The sequence below is a fragment of the Archocentrus centrarchus genome, chromosome 11 (genome assembly GCF_007364275.1).
Source record: "Archocentrus centrarchus isolate MPI-CPG fArcCen1 chromosome 11, fArcCen1, whole genome shotgun sequence".
Taxonomy (NCBI): Eukaryota; Metazoa; Chordata; class Actinopteri; order Cichliformes; family Cichlidae; genus Archocentrus; species Archocentrus centrarchus.
Window position 1 is genome coordinate 716,862 of NC_044356.1, and position 13,243 is coordinate 730,104.

Sequence of the window (13,243 nt, forward strand, 5' to 3'; positions counted from 1 at the left end):
TTGATGTGGGGGTGTGGTGCACACACTTGTCCACTTACAGTAGATGAAAGGCTTACTGCTAATTAAAAAAAAGCTGTTCTGAGTTATCACTTTTATCTTACAAAGAAAACCTTCTGTCCTGATGGCAGTGGCATCCTCCATCTAAAGCACATGAGAGCTCAGTGAATAGCTTGATGAGGATGAGAATAATGTGAATTAAATTCTTGGATCTTCATATTCACCAGATTTCAGTGCAGCTGAGTACCTTTTAAGAGATCTTTCACTGATGCTGTAGACTGGGCTTTCCAGCACTATCCTCAAAACATCAGCTCAAATACTAGGCCACCTACACATTTCACCTAACGGAGCTGCTAGAAAACCATGCCATGAAGGTTCCGGTGCACAGTTTTTGTGCTGTTAGTGCCAGAAGGTTTGAAGCTCTCCTGTTATTGAGTCAGCAGAGCACTGGTATTATGTATTATGTATGATATCCTTATAATGTAATGTCAGACATAAAAGCTCCACCCACATGCTGTTCAAATCTTCTGTTTGTGATGGTCAGCCAATCCGTAAAAAGTTGACTTAAAAGGCGGGGGTGCTGAAAAGTAAACAGTTTTTTTCTGACAGAGGATGAAATGAGGGGATGCAGAAAGGAGACAGAGCTACACATGTTCCCAGTGGTGGAACTACCCAGCACAGCAGCCCTCTTCCCTTGGACCTGTTGGGAGTTTTAGCAACCTTATTCCAATGTAGTTTGGTACTATTTATTTATTTGTGTTTTTGAGGATACCTAGCAGAACAATTGTGTTTCCCGCTGAGGCCCAAACTCAGGTTTCCTTAGCTCTGAGTGAAAGATAATTGGCAGATAAAAATATGTCTGTTTCCTAATTTGCTTGGCCTTTGGCTCACTGTGTGCTGGACTGACTTTTGTAAATGAACCACTGTTTCCTCATTAGAGTCGGGTCTGTTTTATCACCCAGTAAACTGGTGAGACAAACAACAGAGGGGGCTGTTATTTTTCATCTGCTAAAACGAAGTGCCTCACTCCTCCAGGGTTTAATTATGCTGTGTTGAACTGAATTACAATTAATGAAACACTTTGTAATACTTTGGAACAGAAGCTGCACATCAAATTGTCCTACTTTTACCACTGCAGATTTATCATGTATGTGCTGTAGGCTTGTCCTTTTTTTTTAATATATGATTTATATATTAGGCAGAAAGCTAAATGTTTTGTGTTCCTGAACACAAAAACTATGCCAAAAGTACCACCATCAGTGCAGGAAACCTTCTTCTGCTATTTTAGATTTTCAAAGTTTAGAATTTTGCTTTTCAAAAAATGTTTTCACTTTTAAATTTGTGTTTACTTCCTGTCTGTCTTAGTTGCAGCGGGATTTATGTGTAAGACCCCAGCTATAGCTGACATCGTGATCCTGGTAGATGGTTCCTGGAGTATTGGACGGATCAACTTCAGACTGGTCAGGACCTTCCTGGAGAACCTGGTGAGGGCGTTCTCTGTGGAGTTTGACAAGATAAGGATAGGTAAGTAGTTTTTGGTTCCTTTTCAGGATGTTTTTTAATTTTAAATCCCTCAGCCACACTTGAATTGACTAACCCATAATTTTTTTTTTTTTTTAAGTGTAGTTTTAATTCCACTGTTTTTGCATGCAGGCCTGGCTCAGTACAGTGGAGACCCCAGGATCGAATGGCATCTAAACGCTCACACCACTAAAGAGTCTGTAATCGATGCTGTGAAAAACCTGCCATATAAAGGAGGAAACACACTGACAGGTGCGATGCCAAGTGAAACCCCAGCCTCCCACTGGTTATTATGGTCTTCTCTGCCCATCACAGTTAAGAGATAATGCTCAGAGGTGCACTTGCACCAAAGCCCGTCCTTTTGCCTGAGCATATTAAACTGAGTGGAGCTCATTTTGGATTAGTCTTCAAATGCTGGTGACCTTGCAGCCTTAAGCTGATAAGACCAGAGTGAGAATCTGAAGGTCAGCGTAGCTTTCTAAAATTTCAACAGATGGTAGACAAAAAAATAAAAAATACCAAACGTTAGCTGTTAGACAAAGACAAACTACCAAACATTCAGTAAAATTCAAGAATCACAAAAGTAGATTTATAGCAGGTGTTCACCCCAGATCAGAATTTTGTCAGAGGAATTGAACTCAGCAGTTCGCTACACTATTCCTTTTTTCCACCATATGGCTATTTATTCATATTTGATCTTACTTTAATCAATATATAATTGATATTCGCTGTATTGTTCCCCATGGCTACAGCTGCTTTTCACACATCACAGAACTGCACAGGTTCCTTAAAGAGGAAAGAGGAAGAAGGCCAGGGACAAGATTTCAGCTTCTTTCATCAGTAAACCAGGAGTTCAGCACATGTTGTTATTTGGATAAACAAAAGATAGTATCTGGGATCTTTGACTTTCAAGGTACAGGCCTAAATGGCCATCCAACCATCCATCCATCCATCCATCCATCCATCCACTTTCTTCAACTTCACCCTATCTCTAAGGGAGAGAGGCCAGCCACCCTTTGGATGAAGCTCATTTCTGCCGCTTGTATTCGCGATTTTATTCTTTAGGTCACTACCCAAAGCTCGTGACCATAGGTGAGGATAGGGATGTAGATTGACCAGTAAAATGAGAGCTTCATTTTCACGCTAGGCTCCCTCTTCACCACGACAGATCGTTGCAGCAACTACATCACTGCAGACACAGCCCCGATCCGTCTGTTGATCTCCCGTTCCTTTCTCCCGTCAATCATGAACAAGAACCTGATATACTTAAACTCCTCCACCTGGGGCAGGAACTTGTCCCTGAGCCAGAATGGGCACTCCACCCTTTTCCAGCTGAGGACCATGGCCTCAGACTTAGAGGTGCTAATTCTCAGCCAGCCGCTTCACACTCAACTGCGAACCATTCCACTGTGAGCTGGAGGCCACCACCTGATGAAGCCAACAGAACCGTATCATCCACAAAGAACAGAGACAACATTCTGAGGCCACCAAAGCAGAAGCCTTCCTCCACTTGGCTATGCCTGGAAATTCTGTCCATAAACATTATGAACAGAATCAGTGAAGAAGGGCAGCCCTGGTGAAGTCCAACACCCACAGGAAATGAGTCCGACTTATTGCCGGCTATACGGGCCAAGCTCTCATTGCAGTTGGACAGGGACTTAATGGCCCACAACAACAGGCCAGACACCCCATACTCCTGCAGGACCTCCCACAGGATACCCCGAGGGATGCGGTTGAATGCCTTCTCCAAGTCCACAAAGCACATGTAGACTGGATGGGCAAACTCCCACGCACATTCAAATATCCTCAAGAGGATAAAGAGTTGGTCCAGCTTTCCACAACCAGGATGAAAACTGCATTGTTCCTCTTGAATCCGAGGTTTGAGTAACGGATGGACCCTCCTTTCCAGCCCCCTGGCATAGACCTTACCAGGGAGGCTGAGGAGTGTGATCCCCAAAAGTTGGAGCACACCCTCCGGTCTCCCTTCTTAAAGATGGGAACCACCACCGCAGTCTGCCAGTCCAGTGGCACTGCCCCAGATCTCCATGCAATGTTGCAGAGGTGTGTCAACCAAGACAGCCCTACAACATCCAGAGCCTTCGGGAACTCAGGGTGAATCTCATCCACCCCAAGGGCCCTGCCACCAAGGAGTTGTTTAACCACCTTAGTGACCTCACCCCCAGTGATGGGCGAGTCATCCCCCTCATCCCCGGACTCTGCTTCCACTACAGAAGGCGTGTCAGTGGGATTAAGGAGGTCCTCGAAGTATTCTTTCCACTGCCTGACTATAGCTGCAGTTGAAGTCAGCAGCACTCCACCCGCACTATAGACCACGTGAGTAGAGCACCACTTTCCCCTCCTGAGTCACCTGACGGTTTGCCAGAATCGCTTCGAGGCCGTCCGAAAGTCTTCTTCCATGGCTCCACCGAGCTCCTCCCACACCCAAGTTTTTCCTTTGGTCACCGCCTGGGCCGCGTTCCGCTTGGCCTGCCTACACCACAGTAGTGCCATTTGTGCTAAAGAACTTATAATTTTATGTCCATGTTTTCAGATCCCACCAATGAATTGCACTTTATGTACATTTCCTGGACCTCTTCATCCTTGAACTCCACAGGATAAAGCTGACAGATATAAAAAAAAAAGCATTGGCATAGACAGCAGTACCCTTACAAGGAACTTTATAAGCTGTGTACCATATCTTTAAAAAATATACGACTGTGTACACTTTCTAAAGACATACAGAAAGCCGCCAACTAAAATACACGAAACAACAAAACAGACATGGCACATGGGACATATTTTCTCTATTGTAAATTGTCCTCAGTGGTGTAACACAACACAAATGTATCCAAGTTACTTATTACATATAAGGTACACATTTTTTATGTTTTTGCCATGATATAATAAGTCATTAAATTCTAATAGTTAATGCTTAGCAACAGAGTTAGGATTAATAACCATCACATTCATGCTACCTGTTCTAAATACTTTTGTCTGTTTTTCTATCATTGTAGGAAGAGGAAAAGGGAAACTGAGCTTACAGAAATTAGTTATACAAAAATGAATGCATGTGGAAAGCATCTCAAATGGAGCAGCAGGTCCTGCCTGTCCAAAAGATTAAAACACAAATGAGCAATCAGAAATATGCAGCATTTATACTAGCTATCAAATGCTGCCTGGGGTAAACTTGCAATCCCAAACTATATTTTATTGATTGATTTTATTGATTTTACTGGTTATGATTCCTGAAAATTTGGCATATTAAAACATCAACATTAATCAGACATTAGGTCATATACTGCATATTTATGAGAGAACAGCTTTCTCCTCTTCTTTTTAGAACTGGTTACCAGCAGTCAGTGTTTAATGGACTGTTACTTATATAGTGCCTTATTTTTCTTAATTTGAGCACTCAGAGAGTTTTCTACTACACACAGAAAGCCCTTTGAGTGCTTTGTACTTGTAGAAAGCATGTGCATTTTATCTGTACCCAGGCACTTTTATTTAAGATTCACACACACTTGCACTGCGACGGATACATCAAGGGCAACTTGGAGTTCAGTATCTTGCCCAAGGATACTTCGACAAATGGGCAGGAGGAGCCAGGGATTGATCAATCACCCTTCCGATTGGTAAATAACCTGCTCAGGTGGAAGTAAACATCACAAATGTTCACTAGAGGACCAAGCACTCAGTATCATCAGACGTCATTTATTTGACTTGATTAGGTGTCTTCCTTGTGCACAAACATTAGTTATGGAGTTCTACATTGTTTTGACACATTTCCATCACTATCCATATGATACCCAGTTACATTTATAAATTATGTCAGACAATGCAATTCAAACTATGTCTTAAAGATGCATAGGCCTGGATAGCCCATAATTTTGAGCTGAATTTGTCCCTAAAAATCTCAGAAACACAGTGTCTAATCAGATACTTACTCTGGATGGCATTATGCATGATTAGCCCCTCATATTACTGTGAGTAATTTTTGACTGGAACATGTCATTTAACTCTCATATTAAAAATATCTTTCATATGCACACTATTGCCAAAATTAGGAACATTCAGTCTCAGAGTGGCCCTTAAAAATCCACCCCATTGATTTGATTCTTGTAGACTGAAATTGTAATTTTGTCTTATCAAGATGTCCTGATAATTCACTGAAAAGCCTTCACTTTATCCATTATTCTGCTAACAGGGACTAAAAAGAAAATAGTTTCACTTCACTCCAACTATTTTTCACAGATGGCCACCCACCCTGAGCCTGGTTCTCTTAGTGTTTTACCAAGTCCTTGTTTGTAGGGGATCATTCTAGGGTCTTTACCTTAAAATATAAAGCACTTTGAGACAATCTGTTGCAGTTTGACCCTTATTAAATTAAATTATATTGAACGTGTTTTGTTGTTAATGATCCATTACTCAAGGGAACAGCGGGACTTAAAACAGTCTGTTCAAAGTTGAAGAAGATTGTAATGTCATTAATGGACACAGCCGAACTCAGCTGCTCAGTATGTTATCAAGCTCATTAGACCAAAACCTTGTTGAGCTAATAAGGCACTTTATAGCAATCATTTTCAAGTCTTTGATTGCGAGTCTTGAGGCTACATCTCGGCTCACAGGCATTTATCTGTCCTCTCTGCACCTTAGAGGGAAACTAAGTACAACCAAACTGTCAGCCAGGACTTAACTATTACAACAATTATTCCAGAAGTGCAAATAATAAGTGGCTCTAATTTCCTGTCACATTATCCAAAGAATGTCTGTCTATAATATGTAAGTCAACTAAATGGATTTCAGATGTGAAAATTGCATTAGTAGCAAAAGACTTATTAGAAATATTACTTTTATCTTCAAGTTCTGTGACATGTTTGTCACAGTGAATTAAAACCATTTTCTGACCGTTTAAAGGCATCAGAAATATTTTTAATATTTTATAGAAAATAATCTGCAGATTAATCGTCTGTTTTATAAAACGACGATTCTTCAGGTACAGAATGAATATTTGTGTTTTCACCGCCCACAACAAAGCATGAAACACAATGAAGGCGACACTTTCACAAGAATGCTTATTTTATTTTTAAGCAAAGGATTGCATCCACCATTCATTGTTTTGGTTTGGCTTTTCCCAGAATTGAATCAGTGTCTCCACATATTCACTGTATCTTTTTTTTTTTTTTTAATCTGTCTAGGTCTGGCTCTGACCTTCATCCTAGAGAACAGCTTCAAACCTGAGTCAGGATCCAGACCTGGTGTTCCCAAGATAGGAATCCTCATCACTGATGGGAAGTCCCAGGATGATGTGATACCCCCAGCGCAGAGCCTGAAGGATGCTGGGATAGAACTTTTTGCCATTGGTATGACCTAAGAGCACTGCATACTCCACATAACATCCACTGAGCTGTGATGCTACTCCACAGCATGTTCTGCTGATCGAGAGCATTGTGTATAGTAGAGTTGGAGTGTCATGGTCCTGGGTCTGTGACCCAGTGGTTTTGACTTTGTTGGACTATTGAAGTTTAGTTTGTATAATGTTTTTACTCTCTTCATGTGTTCCTTAGTGCATTAGTTTGTTCCTAGTTCTTTCTTGGTTTATTTCATGTTTATGTTGTTTCATGTGCTTTTTCTTTAAGTACACTTAGTGCGTTCTTAGTTCCCAGTGGCTTTAGGGTTTAGTTCTCCCTCTGCATTTCTCCCTCACTGTTCCTCCCTCTCGTGTCTCTTGTGTTAAGATTATTCATGTGTCTGTGTTTCCTTAGTGTCTGTCTTCCTGTGTGGTGTCAAGTCTGCGTTCTTGTCTCCATGTTCACTAGTTTCATGTTTTGTATTTAATATTATTTTCTTGTCTTGTTCTATGTGATTTAGTTCAGCAATGTGTTTCTCCAGCTGTCTGCTCTTCCCTTAACCACCCTTTTTTTTGTCACAGTCTCCCTTTGTCAGAGTCTCTGTTTACATTCCAGTGCTTGTACCTGTTCCTGTGCTCAAGTGTTTCCAAGGCCCAGCATTCCCAAGTGTTCCTTAGCTCCTGTGTTATTATCTTAGTATGTTCCCAGTTTAAGTTTCTAGTAGTTTAGTTTTCGGTATCCTTTGTATTTTCCCTTCACGTTTTGCATTTATGTCTCCAGCCATTAATAAAAGGTTTGCTTTTAATTTAGTTTTCTTAGTCTGTCTTAGTCCTGCATGTCTTCACTTCCTACATTCCCCACACAGTCAGCCTCCTGTGACTGTAACATGGAGCTTCTCTGCTACTGTTCTATGTTGTGGCTCTAACCCTATACTGTGTAAATATGTGATTTTTGTTTTTGACAGACTGTTTTCCTCAGCCTTGGTATCCTCATCAACACCCTAAAAAGCAAAATCCTGAACCTTGTGTTGTGCTTTGCAGTCAGTCCTTTGGAGTACCTGTTTCCACTGAGTCAGTGGATGCTACCTGAAATCTTTAGTTTGTAGTTTAAGCAATGAACACAGTCAGGAGAAAGCAATGCAAAGTTTGGAAGTTTAGAAATAAGCAAAAATTTGTTCTTCAATAAGAAATTCTATCAGAGCAAGCACATGTCAGAGTTTGTCAAATAATTTTGCTTTTATAAATTAAATCCTGTATATATATTCATGTTCTTGTTGCATCATCAAAAACCCATTTCCAACAGCTTTCATGTAACCTGTTCCTGTCAGTAGGATCACTCGATTTTTTTCTCTCCGTTTCTCTCTCCAGGTGTGAAAAATGCTGATGAGAACGAGCTGAAGGCCATTGCCTCACCTCCAGAGGAAACTCACGTCTACAACGTGGCAGACTTCAGTGTGATGAGTGACATCGTGGAAGGTCTCACCAAGACCATTTGTGACCGTGTGGAGGAGCTTGACAAGCAGATCAAAGGTCTGAACCGCAGCACGAATCAGCAGAGTCATGTGATGAGCTTGTGCCACAAAGATACTGCTGATAGTTTACACTGGGTTTGCTTTGTTCATGCCGTTGGTTATAAATATGACTATAGGAGTTCCAAAAGCAAAACCCCTTCCCCATTAAAAATAATGTAGCCTTGTTATCTATGTAATTAAATGCCCACAACTCTGTGCCACATAAACACAGATGTGGCTTTAAATAGCAGGCAAAGATTTTAGAGTTATTATTATGATTTTCAGAGTCAATTTGCACACACCATCCATCCATCCATCCATTCGCTTCCGCACATCCTGTTAAGGGTCGCGGGGGGGCTGGAGCCTATCCCAGCTGTCATAGGGCGAGAGGCAGGGTACACCCTGAACAGGTCGCCAGCCTGTTGCAGGGCCAACACAGAGTGACAGACAACCTTTCACACACTCATTCACACCTATGGGCAATTTAGATTAGCCAATTAACCTAACCCCAGTAAGTGCATGTCTTTGGAATGTGGGAGGAAACCGGAGTACCCGGAGGAAACCCACGCAAGCACGGGGAGAACATGCAAACTCCACACAGAGAGAGGGAGAGGCCTGGGCCAAGGTGGAATCGAACCCAGGCCTTCCAGATGGTATTCTAACTGTGAGGCAGCAGTGCTAACCACTGCACCACCGTGCTGCCAATTTGCACACACAATGGGATTTTTTCAGCTCTTAGAGGCTTGTTTTCCAACCATATATTTTGATACACTATGTATTAAATATGCAGTATGTGTTTATTTATTATCTGCAGGGGGAGGAGAACCTGCACCACCACCAGCTGCGGTGGCTCCACCTCGCGACCTTGTGACCTCAGAGATAACTGCTCGTAGTTTCCGGGTGACATGGACACATGCGTCAGGCCAGGTGGAGAAATACCGCGTGGTTTACTACCCCGCCAGCGGAGGGCAGCCAGAAGAAAAGGTGTTTTATAAGTTTGAATTCAGACACAATTCACACATTGCTGTAAATATAGTTTACATTTGTCACACTTCTTCCCCCTGGTTGTTACCTTTGAAACTTCCTTTATAGTGTTTCCACCACAACGAACAGTAATGCTCTTATTGTAACTGTTCAGTAAAGTGTAATTTACTTAATTACAATTGTCTGATTATTAGGTGGCTCATCTGGTTTTCTGGCTTCTTATCACTGACTGATGGGTGCGTTTCCTTCTGTCACCTTAATTAGTGGAACTTTGGTCCTGATTTGCCCGCACAGAGCAAATAAAATCCTGAGAAGCTATCTGTGATGTAATGGCAGCATTTTAATTACAGCTGCTCAGCTAATCCTTTTAAGGGTCACTTCCACAAGTTAAGCAATTTATCAAATTGATCTGCATGACAAATGCCAACAATTATGCAGAATCTGCAGTTAGGGGCTCATAAAACCAAGCACCCTCTTATGCTGTGGTAAACTATATTCTTCTGCTTTAATTTAGCAGCCTTAGCTGTAGAAGAACTACAAGATATGAAAAAATAGAAGACTGATTTCTCCTTTTAATCAGCGTCTTTAACTATGTACGTTTCATTCAGCAGTTGAAACTATGACTTATTCTATGATGTTGGTGTTTTCCCAGTTGATATAAATGCTAAACCTCTTGATAACCAGTGCAGTGAATACATTCAGACTTTGTTTCCTTACCTATATCCTCACAGACATGCAGTGCTGTAATTTTCTAAGTTTATATTTATGCTCCTGCAGTTCCTTCTTATTTTTATCCCATTTCTCTTTGATGTTTATTACAACTTGCAACTGGAACGGCCCAGTTTCCCCACAAGGAAAACTGAGGTTTCATCAAAGCTAATCTGATCTAGTTACACTCAATTTAAATCTCTTTGGAGAGAGCTGAATGCCTACAGCAACATGTGGTGCATTTTTCAACCTTGTGATATGCAGTTGCCTAATAAACAGAGGATTTTTTTTTAATATTTTAATGTCTTTTGACAAACAAAGTTCTGCTGTCTATTACAAAGAAATGAAGAGCACTAAATTAGGGCTAAATAAAATATTTTTTTTATTTCCCTGAGAACACAACTGAAATGCATGAACATGACAAACAAATGTACATTTTTTAGTATACAACTGACTTATCTCATTCCAGTATTGTAAAATCTGCGCTTAATACAGTAGCATTGGGAGATCTTTATGTTTGAGTATAAAACAGTGCTGTAATAGCCAGGCTAAAACCATGGATCTGTTTTTTAGGTTGTCCAGGGGACAGAGAACAGCGTGGAGCTGAACTACCTAAACTCTCTGACAGAGTACCAGGTGGCTGTTTTTGCCATCTACCGCAGCTCCGCAAGTGAAGCCCTGAGAGGAAGTGCTACTACATGTAAGTTTATATGTTTCCAAAGTCCCAACAGGTGCAAGCAGGTAGGACGTGTGATGGGCAGGCTGAAAAGATAGTACTAAATTTTGAAGTACAATACTGGCATCTTCATCCTAGGCTTTTTGAAGTCAAAAGTGACCATATTTGCACAAGAGGGTGGTGTTATTGCTGTTATTGCTGGCAAGCTCGGGAATTCTGCAGTCACACTAGGGAAAACAGTTGTTGGAGACCGCAGCACGACAAAATATTTGCGACTGTGTGCAATGACCATGCAGTCTCATTGCCTTTGAAATAGTCACTCTGAAGATGGGGTCCAGGTCAGTGACCACTCATGGTCCGTTGCCTTCTTCACAGCAATTTTGGTGTGTCAAGACAGTGATAAAACAGAGTCAGTCTGTCTGTAAGTTTGGTATTGACTGGGAGATTAGCACAGAAATTTACATTAAACAGAAATTCACACCACCTCACAACTAGTTACATAGTTACTGCAAGACAGTGATTTAACTGTAAAATGACATAGGTCCTAGGCATAGGAATATAACCAGAATACAACCAGTTTGGTAACCAGATGAGTCGAGTCGAGTTGCAAAGCAACGTGTCGCAGATGAGTTGCTGTCATCAGTGCAGACTGATTCAGACTGACTGCAATATGTAAGCAGTGATTATTTGCAAACATTTGTCTGCTGGTCTGAGAGTGACTGGGCTTATGTGATTCATACTGGAATTGTTTGAAGACTGATGTGTTTGATGTGATCCAAAGTAGTTGCCCAGTGGTTGAGGGTGTTGCACATTCAGTCTGTGCGTGACCAGTTGGTCACTGCAACTACTTGCAATCGATCAAATTGCTCCAAAAGCCAGCGACAACACAAACACATTAGGGAGGTCTAATTCAGTGACTATAATTAGTGGAGGACAGAGGCCTAGTGGACAGCAGTCAGCTACAGCTCTGTGGGCACCCCAGTCCTCCAGGCCCTCTTGAATTATTAAAAAAAAAAAAAAAAAAAAAATTAAAAAATATAGGCCACCTTTTTTGTAGGGTGCTGTAAACATGTTTACTTAACATGGGAGTCTGTGGGGATTGACTCAGTTTTGGAGCCAGTCTCAGGTGGGCGTTAAAGGGGCTCCTGTTTTTTGGCACTTCTTTTCCCACGTTTGAGTCCCAGGGATTTTTTTTTTATTATTATTTCTTATGTAAAGTTGGCATTTTAACATGGCAGTGGGGCTTGACTCAAAGTCCCAATGATTTTTTTATTTTTTTTCCTGTAAAACCCACCCCTTCTATTATGTATTATTGCTCTCAATCATAACTGGCAACCCCCAAAGTTAAGGTCCCCTCCAAAACCTTGTTCCTTTGGGGTCTTTCATTGTGCTGTTAACTTTCTGCATCAAAAGTGGTCCCATTTCTACTTCTGTTGAGTAGAAATTTATTTTTGCTAAGACTGTAACACACAAACAAATCTGAGTATGCCATCATACCTTCTGTGTCTTGCTAGGGATCAACAGCAGGCTAATTAATCTAACAAAATTAAACAGAAGATAAATCCAACTTTTAACCTGCAGATCTTTTATTTATTTATTAGTTTAACTTAATTTTTGCTTTGAGGAAACTGACAAGATTGAGATGAACAATCAGATGAAGCCAATTTATTACTGATGAGTTACAGCATCTGTAGTAGCGCATCAGATATATGTTGTACTACAAAGGGAAACATTGAATTTGGGCCATAAAAGCTACACAGGTGTTGCATTATTTATTTGTGCCCTGATCTTCCTCCACTGACAGAACACCTGTGGTGAGCTCTAATTCTGGTGGTATTGCCCGAGGCCTCATCCTGACATTGGTACTCTGAGCCAGACTCCGGCTCAGTTATCTGGCCTCTTTCAACCTGCCGTTTGCTGACGAATGACAGGGGCTTCCTCCCTGTTGGTTGAGGATGAATGTGAAGTCACAAGTTGGCCTTGTAGCAAAGTTAATGGGATGCGGATATTGCTATAAGCTGCCACTTCTGCCCTGCTGCACTGTCTGATTAAGACAGCAAATTAAATGTGACTACTAATACTAATTGATTTTGGGTTTGCGGAGAATGGGATGCAGAAATGGAACATTCATCAAAGCAATAAGTGAGGGCCTTGATTATACTGTTCTTTATTGTTTATTTGCTTCAAAACCAAATTTTGAAACAAAGTTGAAGAACATTATAGCTACAAAAGTTTGCAGCTTCACCTAAACCTGAAAACAACAAAGGGCTGTGTTTTAAACCTATAAATATTTTATCAAAGTGGCAAAAGCACTGAGTGTCTGAAATATATTTAGATTACATGAAACTAGACCTTTGGTTTCCCTGACATTACCGTACTTGAAATTGTTGAACTTAAACAGAAAAAACTGCATAATGTCTGAGGCTACCTGTAGACTTTGTCATCAAATGCAAAACTCAGACTTGAAAAATGTGATTGCAGCTGTCTTAAAATTACATC

The 13,243-nt window shown here is 41.0% G+C and overlaps 1 protein-coding gene across 1 annotated transcript in view; it reads left to right on the forward strand.

The window, feature by feature from the left end:
- Nucleotides 1-13,243, forward strand: part of col14a1b (collagen, type XIV, alpha 1b) — a 223,001-nt gene that overhangs the window by 73,708 nt on the left and 136,050 nt on the right. The window contains 6 exon segments of the mRNA XM_030741811.1: nt 1,363-1,521; nt 1,651-1,770; nt 6,714-6,878; nt 8,234-8,395; nt 9,191-9,360; nt 10,642-10,768. Of these exon segments, the coding sequence (XP_030597671.1) occupies nt 1,363-1,521; nt 1,651-1,770; nt 6,714-6,878; nt 8,234-8,395; nt 9,191-9,360; nt 10,642-10,768 (903 nt within the window).